The 16093-nt window shown below is 38.4% G+C and overlaps 1 protein-coding gene across 1 annotated transcript; it reads right to left on the reverse strand.

Annotated features, from left to right (window-relative positions):
• Positions 1-11506: 11506 nt before the first annotated feature.
• LOC121417698 (uncharacterized protein K02A2.6-like) lies at positions 11507-15244 on the reverse strand. The gene has a single exon (XM_041611432.1). The coding sequence runs from the start codon at positions 15242-15244 to the stop codon at positions 11507-11509; it is 3738 nt and encodes a 1245-aa protein (XP_041467366.1).
• Between the last annotated feature and the right edge of the window lie 849 nt (positions 15245-16093).

Consider the following 16093-nt stretch of genomic DNA (forward strand, 5'->3'; position numbering starts at 1 on the left):
CAAAAAATCAATGTATGCATTTTTTCCATATTTTGTTTTATGTATTACGTGCAATGATTCATTGTGTATTTTATGTGAAAATGGGCTGTAATACAATGTTCATCCTTTGCATAAAATTCAATTGATTTGTTTTGAATTGAACTGAAGTACTTTGTGCATTCTCTCCCGCCTCCCTGATTAAACCCATTATCAATGTCATCATTGTTATCCAAATTGAAACATCATCATCATCATCATCACCAACACCACCACCACCATCATCATCATCATTAACAGTCACTGTAATTTCACAAAATGCGACCAGGGAGTACTGTGATGTACAAATTATATTTCTTTTCTTTAATCCTCTGCAAACTTTCAACAGTTCACTATAATTAACAATAACAGAATGCGTTCTATTTTGTTATATTAAACTGAACAGCATGCACCACATGTAGGTCTATCATATGGCTTTGTTTATTTTTTATTATGTATTTATATGCAACCAGATACATCTATACTGCTCATTTGCTGTTCCAGAATAAAACAGCTAGATCACCAAAAAGAAGGCTTCTTTGGAAGCAATGGGCTAATCTATGTATTTTTGTCAAGATATATTTTGATTTATCCTTTTTTAAATGATACATCAAGCAAACAGATTGGTGCATGCATCTCCAAGTACCATGGCTTTGAAAATGTATTTGTGAAAAAATAAATAAATAAAAGGAAGATACATTCGTCACTCTTTGGTGCTTTAACACAGCTATGAAGATTATGTGTGGAAGTCTTACCCCACAATTGACTTTGATGTTACCCTTTTCCAGACCCCTATACTAATCAATGAATAGGTGTCAGTTGTCATTTGTATACCATTCGAAAGATAATTTTTCAAATATTAGCTTTAGCACTGAGTGATTCAGTACAAGTTTTTTGTTATAGATTTATTTTTTTTTCACAAAATATTTTGTAGGAAAGCTGATAGTTTAGCAAATGATTTTGTTTTTTTTCTTCAAAATCTTAGTGCTCAGTGCTTAGAGATACATGAATAAATAAGTGAGCCTATCGTATCATTTGAAAAAAGATAAATGTTACTTTTTAAAACATTATTTAAATCATATGATCCATTGCTTCTGCACAATACCTTTAGAGTTCTGTTTGTTTGTTTTTCTGGTATGCACTGTGAAGCTGCTCATAATTTACAAAGAGCTTATATGGAACACCATCAAGACCTTTACAATTATAACACAACTAGTTCAAGAAAGTATCTTGAAAACAAACATTGAGACCATGTAATGAAAAAAAATACATATATAACTCAAGAAATCCAATAACAACAACATTAATTCCTTTGAGGCATCAAATCTGCCTTTATGTAAACACTAAACATAGATAACAATATTAAAAATTCCCTTTGAAATGACATTCAGCCTTACATTGATCTAGAGGCAAAGTTGCTTACTAACCCCCCCCCCCCCGGAAAAAAAATCATCTTGGGATTTAACACTCGTTAAGCCCATGTAATGTAAACAATGATCAACAAACAATGTATACTGTAATTAGGTAGCCCGGGACCAAGTAAACATGTTATTAAATAAACCTGCTCTAAATTATAACAGCAGTGACTTAATATACTGGGTGGCCCAGAAAGAAAGGAACCAATATAATCCATAATATTTGGATGATAAATGATAATAAGAGAAAATCACTGAATTCATTTAAAATAAAACACTTTTTCCAATTATATGACACCAAGATCATCCATTTTAGCCTATGTCTTCCAAAGTTATGGCTCACAGGGCAATGCCATTTTCAAATGTGCTTCTTAAGTCGGTGTATTATAAGAATTTCATCAATCAATACACACGGCCTTATTCTAAATAATGACACAAATTCATTCAAACGAATATTAGGCATGCGCTACAAAGCTATTGTTGTGGAAAACTATTTTTGCTGAATATTTTTCTCTATGGTTCTTGAATTCGACCGTTAAAGTAGCAGATTTTGAAAATAAAATAAGCCATATCTTTCAAACACATCATGATATTGGTGTCGTATTATTGCAAGAACTTTGTATTGGTTCTGTACTTTTCGGGCCATCCCGTATAATAAACAATGAATTAATAGTGGTGATAATGAACTCTGTATATGTAACTCAACAAGTCTACACTGATACTTATAAAAAAAAAAAAAAAAATGGAATATAAACTTATCATACAAATACTGGTATATACTTTTATGACAGGCTCTTGTTAAAACTATAGGCTCCATGGGCTGACTTGCCAAGAGACGCAGCCCCAAAGAAAATATTACTTTTGCAGTCACCATAGTACCATAGTTATACTGCAGAGCTTTGAATGAAAATAATATATTTGTTTTATATAATGGATTCATTGAGTTAACATCCAAATGAATACATAATATCCTAGAATAATCCAAATTTAAATCAAAATTGATGAAAGGGTAGACCCTAGTCCATCTCTCGCTTAAGCGGTACAAAGCAAAATGCACTAAATTTGTGCACAACACAGTTTATGTAGACATATGACTGCAGTGGGTAGGAATGCCTGTATAAGGGCAAAATATGACATCATCATGCAATAACCTTATATGGGCATACTGACATTATCAGTCAAATATGCATTTTTCGTGAAAATGCTATTACGAATCCTGAAATAGTCTTCAGGTACTATTAAGGGTTCCATACTGAGAACTATGATATTCATTTCTTATCATGTGACAATAAAGCAATCAATGAATAAGGATGTATGAATCCAGTATATAGTCAGAATGATAGCAGTATATAATTTTGCATGCATATCATTATTTGTATTACTTTAATGTGGCCCAGAAGCAAATATTAAAGAAGATGCAATTAAAACAATGACCACTTATGATTAATGGTGATAACACAAATAATGCATCTAACTGAATGAGCAATAGATATTTTGAAACACATTCTATAACTAAAACTAACAAATCCCTGATAATCTTTTATGTGCTAATTTAAAATCAACAAAGTCAATACTTCATGACCTAATAATGCCAAGTACGCATCTTTTTCCGCCAGAGTAATTGGCATCTTACATCGCAGCATGATTCATGTATTCCCACAGACCATTACCATGCTTTTAGAATGCAGGTTATATATATCTTTACATGTGTTTGTAAAGCAAATATGAAGTCGCAATCTTGCACATATAATTATAATAGAAGTAGTAGTAAATAGTAAACAGAATTGATAAAAATAACAAAGATGATGATGATGATAATAATGAAATAACAATTATATTGTTATTCTAAGAAAAATTCTAAGAAAAATTGTTATATTCATGGAGTGCTTGATACTTCTGTCTCAATAGTGCTTATTATAAAGGCAGCCTTTACAGAGCAAAATATACTAGTAGTAAATCACATTAGTGGAAAGAAGGCTATAAGAAGATGATTTTTTAGTATGTATATTTGGTATAAAACTGAATAATTGTTGTTTGAATTTCACTCCCACACAAACAATAATCATGCACTCCATCTACTATCAGCATATTGTACCTTTTAAAGAGAATTGATAAGCAAAGCTGCGTAATCCTTAATCCAAGAAAATAGGAGGCTTTGCATGCAATGATTTCACATTTTTTCACAAAATATCACATTAAGGAAAAAAAATTATCTTGATAGAAAGAATAAACTTTCATCTTGAAAGAAAGAACCATTATAGGGGAACTCCTGCCCAAAAAAAATATGATTTGAATAAACAGAGTAAAATTAAGCAAGCATAACACTAAAAATTCAATCTAAATCGGATGGAAAATAAGGAAGTTATAGAATTTTAAAGTTATGCATTATTCCTGGGAAACAGTTGTATGCACATCATCATGAATATGTAATGAGTGAGCTGATGATGTCATATCTCCACTTCTTCTTTTGTATTTTATTATATGAAAATATAACTATTCAATTTTTCTGCTTCCAGAAGATGATAAAGGGAATGAAACCTCATTTAACATGTACAATCATTACTACTGTAAATTATTTTGTTACAAGGGACATATTTTTCATATACATGTATGAAAAAAATGAAAAAATTAAGATTTCATAAAATAAAATACAAAAGGAAAGGTGGGGATGCGACATCATCAGCGAACTTATTGCATATTCATGATCATGTGCATATAACTGTTTCATCGAAAAAATGAAAAACTTACAAAGTCAATAACTGCCTTATTTTTCATTCGATTTTGATGAAATATTTAGCATTTTGCTTGTTTGACTTTTCTCTCTTTATTCAAATCATAGAATTTTTGGTCCAGAGTTCCCCTTTAATAAACATGTAGCTAAAATGTCTAACATGTACAATGTCATTTAAATGCATATAATATTTATCGATAAAAAATCACGAACTTTAGTTTTTATTCAACCCTGATACATACATTGTCTACAGCTGCCACCCTTGAAGTACTGTTAAAGATTCACATTCGGTTGATTACTACGTACATATATAAATATATAAGTATATATATCAATACACAGCAACACCAGCTCTACACAAAAAGCCAGTAATATGGCTTATCTTTTTGCAGAAATCTGTGCCCCCATGAGGATGATGGTTATCCAAACATACCTCTTTACCCTATTTCATGGTTAAGTTCTGGCTTCACTAGGGTTACAGATATAAAACCGGTATGACAATTGTCATATTAGGGAGTTTTCACATTTTATCACTTTAAGCAACTATAATTACTCACATTGCTCATCATTTGTCTCTGTTTTTTTCTTTCAAAATTGCATTCCAGATCTTTGATTTTATTTGAATTGATCTGTCTTTCAAGCAATTGCTTTTATCTTTGATTCTACCACAAGTCGCAAACGAAGGTGGACACATATTTGCAATTGCAGAGGAACAATCTGGATGACTGAAGACTGCTTTTTCTTCCTCTTTAGACCATGGTTTTCTCCCGTTTGATTTCTTACGCTTAGAAAGTACAGACATGTCTCTCTTATTAGAACTTTTTCCTACAGATTTTTTTCTCTTTCTATCAAAAGGCTTGACGCCACCAGGCTTGGGACATGCCCCTTGGTTCTCATTCAAGCATTCTTTATTCTTATCATCATTATCTTCATTCATGCTGTCATCTGCACTTTGTAGGTTGTCCTCAGCATCTAGGTCAGCCTCGGCTTCATGACTGACCTCAGCTTCACAGTCACTCCCAATCCCTAAGTTGTCCTCCTTCACTGACATGTCCACACTGAGTTCAGTGCTAAGATTTCCCTTCTCGGCAGCAAGAAGTAATTTGCTTACTTTTGCTAGGAAAATTGTTTCCTGTGGCAAGCGATAATACTCTCGATGGACGTGGATGTTGTGACCAATAAAGTTCATGTTTTGCCCCACAACTTGAAGCAAATCTTCTGATACAATCATGACCCCTTAAGGGGTTCAGTGAATTGCCTAGGCAAGCGAAGACAAATGGATTGTCTTCATTGATACCAACTCTGTCTCGTTGTTCAATCAGAATGTTAACACACTCTGTCATTTCTTTTGTCAGTAGAATTGGAACTCCCCTGTCTCTTTTCCCGCGCACCATAACAAGATTCAGACGACTTGCTGCTATTTTCTCAGCTGGGGATAGACTCGCGAAGATCTCATCATGTTGCATGATTCCTTCCTTCATTTGTGACTTGAAATCCTGTACTTCTAGATGCTGAGTGTCTCCAGGCATCCTGCGATTGAATACAATTGCTTGCGCAAAAGTTACTTCACAAAGCCCCCTCCAATTTTCTATGTTAACCTCTTGCTGCAAATTGGTCTTGGCTTCCTCCATATCTGTTGCAAGTGTCTCATTAAGCTTTACCGTGTCCTCAGTGAATGGGATGTTCTTTCCTTTCTGCCACTTTGTCTTCTTCATTTGGCGAAGAACATGGCGAGTAATTTTCTTCGACCACTCATGATCATCATAGAGGTTCTGGAAACCTTTTGCTGTTCCCTGCATGGTATGATCACTTTTCTTTATTCCTATGGCATGCAACACCTCAGACATGCCTCTCAGGCTGTGTCCAACCTTCTTTGCTAGAGTTGGCGTAGTAAACTCCATTGTTTTGACATTGAATCCAGCAAGTCTCTTCACACCTTTAATGACATCATCAAAGTTTCCTGGATCAATAAGATATACTGATGCATTGAACTTTTCACTGTTCACATCATGTAGCTTGCACTCCTGCAACAATCTCCCAAGTTCCCGCATTTTTTTGTGAAACATAATTTGCGGATTTGTGTAGGTATCCAGCTTGTTCGAAAATATGATCACCGTATTTACATATGAAGTCATCTGTCCTTACCAGTCGGGTGACACTATCCGGGATCATACCATCAAGGGCTGTTTTCAGTTGTTCAGAAACATGATCAACTGCTGGTAAAAGAGATGTTGATGATTTTTGATGGCTATGGTGAAAAGACTGTGATTGAGGTTGGGATTTCATACAGGTTTTCTTATGCCTCCACAGGTTAGACTTCTTGAAATAACCCTTACAGGTAATGCACGGAAGATACTGCACTGCATCTTCGTTGGCATCAGACTTTGGTCGTTTGTAGACCAAAAGTCTGCCCTGCCCATCTTTTAATACTTGGGTGTTGTACTCATAGTCTCCTTCTTTCCTTATTTCTTCAAATGCTTTTCTCCTCTCTTTAGAAGATTTTGGATGCATTAGAGCTTCCTTTACCTTTTCTTCATTGGAATGATGTGTTTCCAGATGTCTCGGCAGTTTTGGGTCCATTTTTTTACAATACAGACAACAGTGCCTTCTGTCCCATTTCCTTTTGTTAGGTTGAGAAGAAGATTCTGTGATGACAATACCACCATATCCATTTATGCTCTATATTATACTGTTTTTTTTACGAAGTAAGAATGCCCTTCTGTAAAACTGTATTTGATTTGTATTGTTTTATATTACTTTGTATTATGTTTTGAATGGAAATGAAATAAAAGAATTGAATTGAAATTGAACCAGAGGTTTGGGTACAATCCTGTGAAAAAAAAAGAAGAAACCTTGTGTTCATTTATATATTTTCATTTATTTTACACAAGTGGCTATTCCCGAAGAGACATTATTTAAATTCAAATTTATGTTAATTTCTTTCCAACAGAAACAAATAACACAATATTGTTTCATGGTTTACATTTAGTGACGTAAGAACAAATAGCAAGACGGTTCTCAAACCATGTGTGCCACCTAATCTCGTAATATACATTTAAAATTACATTGTTATGTGACCTTTGACTCTGTCATGTGACCTCAAAATGTGTCATAGTGTCAAGGTTCCCATAGTACAACTATGATATAAGTTTGCTTACAAGTGAAGCAAACCTCTTCAAATAGCAGCAATTTAAATAAAGGTTAACCGAAATAACTAATAATTTGACCTTAACTGACCTTGTCACATGACATTTGACCCCTTCCTGTGACCTTTGAAAGTGTCATATGACCTCAAAGTGTGTCATAACTTGGTTGTTTCTAATTAACCTATTATCCAAGTTTGGTTATAACTGAAGTGAACCTCTTTGAACAGGAGCAATTTGCAACAAGAGCCCCAGGGGGCTTTACGCTCACCTGAGCATAAGGTAAATTCACATTTAATGCAAGCTCTCTGAAGTCTGATTAGAAAAAAAGCCCAAAAGCTCAACTTTTCTGCTTCTAGAGCTGGAGAAGAAGATGTTGAAAATCTATGTTTTGGCCCACCTCAGAGCCATGGGTACCATTTGAACAACTTTGGATCCTCAACTGTAAGGTTGATTCCTACCGAGATTGGTTGAAATCTGATTACCCATTCTGGAGCAGAAGACAAAAATACCCTCTTTTCTTGAAGTTCCCCACCCCCCCTTTTTACACCCAGCAAGGGGGCCACCCCAGGATCTGCCATGAACAACTTTTATGCTTTGCTTATTAAGGTATCTACACACACTAAAGCTTGACTGCTCTGCTTCTAGATCTGGAGAAGATGTTGGATATTTACAGTGTTTTGCCCCTTGGGGCCCCGCTCCTGGGACCCCTTGGGACCACGGGTACCATTTGTATAACTTTGGGTCCCCCACCCATAAAGTTGATTCCTACCAAGTTTGGTTGTAATCCTATAACCCGTTCTGGAGAAGATGAAAATGTAAAAGTTTACGGACGACGGACAACGCACGACGGACAAAAATGGACGGCAATAGCTCACATGAGCCTTCGGCTCAGGTGAGCTAATAAAAAGGTTAACTGAAACTTTAAAGGATGGACGGACGGACAGACATACAGTATTTGAATCGGTATGTGTCCGCATGAACATACATTCAGGCGACACAAAAAATATGTATTATACAAGCATAGAATTGCTGCACTCGACCCAGGTGAGGTGAATGGGTACCCGGTAGGAAGAAATTCCTCGAATGCTCGAGCGCCCGATCAAGGTAGCCGTGCTAAAGCCGGGGTAATAATAGCAGGGCCCGCTGGGAGAACAGTTTTCGGAACTGAAGTGGCTACCCTCGGTAAATATGCCGCTATTATTATTATTATTAATTGTTTTGATATATCGAAGCAATGATTCTAAATAACTCATTGTAAATTAGTATTTTATGTAAATGTAATTAATTGGGTATCTAACTGGGAGGGGGTGTGGTCTCCTCCAGATCTTGGCAGCAGGTCACAAGAAAAATTGTATGTTAGAGAATGACAATAATGTACAAAGCTGCGTATGAATTGATTGTATCATTATAGTAAACATGTATAATACACGTGCTGATTGGTAAGAGTCTCATCACGTGATAGACAAAAATTTGTGATAGTGCACAGTCGTGCACCATAATTTCAATTTCTGCATGCCTAAATGTATTTGTGTACAAAATCCCATAATGCTTAAGTGCGCAAGAAGCAAATCACATCAGCGATCATTTGATGTGGTGCATTGCGCATCAATTTGGACAGCCTTTGTGACATTACAATGAATTTATGAGTTTGAACTTTATGGACTGAGGTTGCTAGTTATATAGATCTGGGGGTCTATTTACTTGAACAATTAGAGCATGTTCTATTTATGCACCATTACTGGACTATATGAACTCCAATTACTAAATTATCCCTCATGCAGGTCTATTTCACCACGGCCTGCAGCCTCGATGAAATAAAACAGTACTCGGGATAATTTAGTATTTGTTGTGCACATAATCCAGTACAGTGCATGGTAGACCATGCACAATACATGCATGGAATTAAAATTCATTAATTAAACCTGATTGGTATTTCATGTGTTATTTTCATGGGATAGTTTTAATGATATTTATAGAATTGACCCTTAAACAATTCATGTCATGAATGGGCTAATTACATATGTGTCTTCCAAAAGGAATACTGATTGCTTACCGTGACTGAAGTCTCATCAGGTGCCTTCTGATCGATAGAGCAGCATGTTTCTCTAACAGTATCCATAGGCTGTAACAGAATAGAGAAAATTAATTACCTGATACAGTTCACTTTGATAATGATGGCTTCTAATTGTAGATCCCCAAAAAGGTGTAATGTACTTATGGAAAGTGTTCAACCCTGGAACTTGGTGAATGAACAGTCATCTTCTGGTAAAGAGTGAAGTCAATATAGGACTCGTTTTAAGTCACAGAACTAGTAATAAAAGTGTTTACAATAATTGCATTTTGTGGGATTTCCAATGGTATTTACTGTACAACTCTTGTTGGACAGTTTGTATTGGTTTTTCATCCATTCCTTATATAGGACAGTTTTGATAAGAATTTCACATGATTGGATGTACCCATGTAATTTTTGTTAGTATTTATAAGAATTACCGACATGGAGTGACATAAGGCACCACTGATTAGGATTACCCGTGTGACTTTTGTTGGACAGCACCACAAAATTATTTGTGTGACTTTTGTTGGACAGCACTGATTTGAATATCTGTGTGACTTTTGTTGGACAGCACCATAGAATTACCTGTGTGACTTTTGTAGGAGAGCAATCTTTAGGATTAATTGTGTGACTTTTATTGGACAGCAGTGATTAGATCATAATTACTTGTGTAACTTTTGTTGGACATGTAAAGATGCAAGACATCTTAATAAATGATAGTTTAGTCCATGATTACCGAGTCACATCGTTCCTTTATTCGTGTCTAAAACGTACAGTGAATCTAGCTGACCACTTTCAGCATAATCACATAGCATAGGCTATGGTGTCTTCGAATCACAACATTACATCTCTCCCTTTTTTCAGAGATAAAAGCTTAACCTTTTGTCTGGTACAATATGAGACATAACATTTTAATTGCATTGGGCAAGTGTTGTCATGGATATTGGCTAAACATTGTTTACTTCGAGATTTCAAGCTCTGGTATCTAAAATACTGTCTGGTATTCTAATTATTAAAATTGTGAGCTATTGACTGATCAATAGACAAATATTTGTTTCAGGTTTTGTTTGACTACACGTTTGGCTGGTATGTATATCAAATTCAAAACAATAAAGACCTATAGCTAGAGAAAACAAAACATCAACAAGTTGACTACAACTACTGATACATTATGCATACTGTACATTTGTAAATTAGCAGGCTTCATACATAATGTCATCTCACAAAATTGGCTGTATAATTTCCATACATCCACCTCCTCCTCTTAAGGGTGAAGAAGTGCATTTTGTAAACAAACACAATCTTGACAGTACCAACCTTCAGACTCGAATATATGTGGGATACATGAATACATTTGAAAAAAAACACATCATAGTTGACACATTGAAAACTTATTTACAAGGAAAGCAATGTTGCCTAAACAATTAGGAATAAACCTGTAATAAGATACCAGTATACGGAACAAATTCAAGATTTTCTTTGCATAATCAAAAAATATCGTGGTGCACATGCATTGCCTTCTCTTTCTTATGTGTGAATCAAGAGGAAAATCTGAAGGATAGAAACAATAAACTGTGAGAAAGAAAATTCTGCCTTATGAATTTTTTTTTTCCAATGTAACATGCACCATGATAAGTGAATTCCTTTGAGAAAGAAAAAATACACAGATATGGCAATAATCAAATTTCGCATAATTATTCTGTAAGCCTTGTGGTTTGTAATTTTCTTGTTATGCAAATTTTAAAAACAAAAGCAAAATCCTGTGTAAAAAAAAACTACATGAATCAAACATACATGTGATCGTTTGAAAGCATTCAAAACAAAAAAAAAATCATGATGTACATAAAGAAAATAAAATGACACAATATCAAGCAAGATATTATCACTGTCTTGTCCGTTCAAATGATTATTGTTTTGTCATTTGGCCTGTTCTTGGCTAGAAAAAATCATCGTAACGCCTAGGGCGTCTGCGTTCACGGATTGGATTTCTCCGTGGAATGTCAGGCATTTGCTCATTGTCTTGTTCATTGTCAGAGCAGTCAAAGTCAGAGTCAGTGTTATCCACAACTAGAGACATATCTAGCACCTTAAAGAAAGAAGCATTTCGAGTTATTGTTTGCTTTCCACGACGTGCAGTGATCATGGATCATTTGGTGCTGACAACGACAAAAGGCTTAGGGTCAAAAGGGGTGGTGAACTTGTCAACGTAGCCATCACGCTTGACAAGGACTTTGTCACCACATTTGAGTGGCGTCTGGCGCATCTTCATGTGTCGCTCCGCGTTTCGCTTCATTCGCGATTTATTCTGACTGTCGCGATCACGAACGCGTGAATTTTCAACTTGACGCGGAACTTCGGGGAGACGCGTACGCAGTGGACGGCCAAACATCAGTGTCGCTGGTGCTTCGCTAGTGGTTGCATGCGGGGTAGCTCTGTAGTTTCGAAGAAACCGGTATAACTCCTGTTTCCACGATTTGCTCTCAGCGACAGCTGTGCGGACGACCTTCTTCAGGGTACGCATCAGGCGTTCAACTTCGCCATTGGCTCTCGGCCAGCGGGGTGTAATTTTCCTGTGAGAGAATCCGAGATAATGTGCGAATTTTGCAAATTCTATGCTATTGTATGGAGGTCCATTATCGCTTCTGACAACTTCTGGGACTCCAAACATGGCAAACACGCGATCTAGCTTCGGGATAACCGCTTTCGCCGACGTGGAAGTTACGATTTCTACAACGGGATATCTGCTGTGGTCATCCACGATGACGAGTAAATGCTCTCCGCTGGGCAGATCTGCGAAATCTATGCTCACATTGACCCATGGACCGGAAGGTAACTCAGACATATTAATTGGGTCACGAAGATTGGACGCGGATGTGGCTTGACAAGGAATACACTGCTTGATTTTCCTTTCAACTATGCGGTCGATTCCAGGAAACCAAACCTTTTCTCGAAGGAGCTGTTTCGTCTTAACAACTCCCTGGTGACCTTCATGCGCGATATCAACAATACGCTCTCTTAGCACCATTGGAACCACAATGCGATTATTGCGTAGAACGAGATCAGAGGTCGCGTTTACTGTGAGATCATCTTTTACAGATTTCAGGCTAGCGATTTCATCATTACGCGATTCTTTCACAACCTTTTCCCATGAGCCTGATTTGATCGCTTCCATGCATAGATTGAGACTTTCATCAGCTTTGGTTGCATCCTTGATGTCTTGCAGAGACATCATTTTTGGCACCGCATGCGCACTGATGAAATTGATATGCTGCTCAGCAGCCTTCTCCTCGCGGCTAGTGGTTCGCGTGGACGGTAGCGGGTGTCGCGAGAGATAATCGGCCGGATTTGTCTTGCCCGGCTCGTAGGTGACACAGAATTCATATTCCTGCAACTTCAAGATCCAGCGCTCAATACGCGTTGGTGGCTTACTATTCGCGTTATTGAAGAGACTAACGAGCGGACGATGGTCAGTAATCACCGTGAAATTACTGCCATACACGTAGAGATGAAAGTGAAGAATCGCCCATGTGATGGAAAGAGCTTCTCTTTCCGTCTGCGAATAGCGTTGCTCAACGGGTGTCAGGGATCTGCTCGCGAATGCGATCACCGATGTTTTTCCATCCTTGGTTGTCTGTGCAAGTAGCGCACCAAGACCTACTGGACTCGCGTCGACGATCAGCTGCGTCGACTTTTCGGGATCAAAGAACGCATTTGTGGATTCCTCCGAAAGGCTATTTCTAATCTCCTGCATTGCTCGCTTGTGTTGCGAAGTCCATTCCCACTTCACCTTGTCCTTTGTGAGATCACGAAGTGGAGCGGAGAGTGTAGCCAGATTTGGGATAAATCTGCTACAATAGGTTACAAGTCCGAGAAGACTCCGCACTTCCTGCACATTAGTGGGGTCTTGCGCAGAAGCGATGGCCTGGACTTTCAGCGGATCAGGTGAGACACCATCACTGGAGAAAACATGTCCGAAGAACTCGATCTCACGCTTGCCAAACTGACACTTCTTTCTGCCTAGTGTCAGGTTGCATTCTCTCAGTCGTTGTAGGCAGGCATGTAGGCGCGTATGATGCTCTTCTGGCGTGTTAGCGTAGATCAGAATATCATCACTGATATTCAGGCATCCATCAAGTCCTTGCAGGGCAGTCTGGATCATGTGCTGAAACACCTCAGCAGCTGAGTTTACTCCAAAGTTCAGTCTTTTGTATCGGAAAAGACCGACGTGCGTAGAAAACACTGTCAGGTGTCTTGATTCCTCCGATAGTTCTATCTGGTGATAGCCTGCGTTCAAATCCAGTTTGCTGAAGATATTTGCGCCATTCACCTTCTGGATAATGTCATCAATGGTAGGTGTGACATGCCTTTCCCGCTTAATTGCACGATTAGGGGCACGCATGTCAACGCAGATCCGAATACCATTCTCACTGTTAGGCTTTTTCACAACCTGGATGGGTGATACCCAGGGAGTGGGCTCACCTTGTACTGGCTCGATGATGTCAAGCTTCTTGAGACGATCAAGCTCTTTCTCTGTCTGCTTCCTTACATGAAAAGGTACGCGGCGATGTTGGTGAGTAACTGGAGGGACATCTGGGTCTACATGCAGCGTACATGTGGTTCCTTTCAGCTTACCGAGTCCTTTGAAGAGATCGGCATACTGGTCCTCCAGATCAGTGGCAGATGGAATCGCATATGTAAGTGCAATCATGCGAAGTGCAATTCCCGTATTGCAGCTCAGAAGGGTGTCGCTGTCCCCTTCAACGACATGGAAAATAGCAGTGGTCGTGTTATCTTTGAAGCTGATCGTGCACTTGAATGTGCCAATTGTTGGCAGCGGTTCATTGCTTCCATAGGAAAATATTTTCACCTTGTGTCGATTCCTGTTAAGTTTCGGGCAGTCAGATAGCAGATTGTATGTTTTTCTGCTCATGACGTTGACAGTTGCGCCCGAGTCGATGAGAGCTTGAACTGGAGTGTTGTTTACGCAAACTGTAGCTCGAGGCTGGTCAGTATCCGATGAAGAGAGTTGGAAGACATAGTCACTATCACTGGTCTCCTCTGCATCCTCTACAGATGTTAGCGCATTAGCCTTGCCTCCGCCTTTCACCCTCTTTTTCTGGTCTTTTGTAGATTTCTCGGCAGATTTGCAGACTTTTGCAAAATGATTGGGTTTTCCGCAGGCGTTGCAGGTCATTCCTTTTGCAGGACACTTCTCGGCATGCGGATAGCTCCCGCCACAGTGATAGCATTGTTGCTTATGATCAGGAGTAGGTTTGGGCTTGGCCTTGCCCCATGAGCGACTCTGCTTCTGCTTTCCTGCAGCTGTACGGAGGTGATTAGCTTCTGCACGTCCTACATGCTCAACCTCCTTTGTGCGGGTTTCCGATAGTGAGATGGATCGTGCTAGTTCGAGTATCTCTTCCAGCCCGCGATCTTTCTCCAGCGCCTTCCTCCGAAGCTGACTGGACAGGCAACCCTCGATGATTTGGGTTTTGAGTTCCCGCTCGGCATCCGTGAAATTGCATCGCTCTGCTAGTTTTCTCAACCGAGTGCAGTATTGATCAATGCTCTCTCCCTGCTGCTGACGTTCCCTTCTGAAAATTATTGTTTCATACAGGGTGTTCTGCTTTGGTTGGAAGTACGTTTCCAACACCTCTTTGGCCTTGGTATATGTGTTGTCAGTGGGTTTGAGAGTCTGGAAGACATCGTCCAGGTCTTCTCCCCCGTAGTGTAGAAGTAACGCCTTCTTCCTGCCATCATCTGTGATGCCAAACCCTGTCATAGCACCTTCAAACCTCCTAATCCATTTCTGCCAGCGAGAAAATAGCGAGGAAGGGTCGGAGTGGACATCAAAATTGGCCAGCGTGGGCATTGATGTCGCCATGATTGTGAAGTGATAAAGAGTCCCAACAGCAAACGTGTAAAGACTGATAAGCAATGGCGAGGAAGATCAACAGAGTACTGGAAAGCGTTCATAAAACTTCTCTGTTGTAAAGCTCGCACTCCATCACACACGCGTACACGTGTCACACAGGAACTGAGACAGTGCAGAAAAACGAAAGTTTGAGATGACGAAAATGTTCATTGTAGGCGCTTACCCATCGAAATTCGGGAACAAACTAACAGTTAATGTAGGCATGAGTTCAAAACTCACTCGTCGCCAGTGTAAAGATGCAAGACATCTTAATAAATGATAGTTTAGTCCATGATTACCGAGTCACATCGTTCCTTTATTCGTGTCTAAAACGTACAGTGAATCTAGCTGACCACTTTCAGCATAATCACATAGCATAGGCTATGGTGTCTTCGAATCACAACATTACAGGACAGCACTGATGAAATATATAAACCCCTCAAAAAAAGTTTTGCAACTCATTTTTGGGGATGAAATCTTTTTGGTTAATGAAGTATAAAAGATGAAACTGGTATCATTGGAAAGCTGAATTATTCTTCTTTACAATTACATGCCATTTGCTGTGATTATGTAATCACGGAATATGCAATCACCCTGAACATCGAGAAAAGTCAGAAATGAAATGTTGCAAAATGCATTGATTTCTAACAAGAGTCTCCATTTCTATAGAATTTCCACCATGCAGGTGACAGTGAATGCACTCGATCCATCCTCGAAACAATTGGAAATTTGCTATTGCAAACGACGCATTTTGCAACATTTCATGTCCAACATTGCTGCGTATTATCATGTCTGTGTATTTTATGATAACACTAGCAT

Source organism: Lytechinus variegatus, chromosome 6 (genome assembly GCF_018143015.1).
Source record: "Lytechinus variegatus isolate NC3 chromosome 6, Lvar_3.0, whole genome shotgun sequence".
NCBI classification, from domain to species: domain Eukaryota; kingdom Metazoa; phylum Echinodermata; class Echinoidea; order Temnopleuroida; family Toxopneustidae; genus Lytechinus; species Lytechinus variegatus.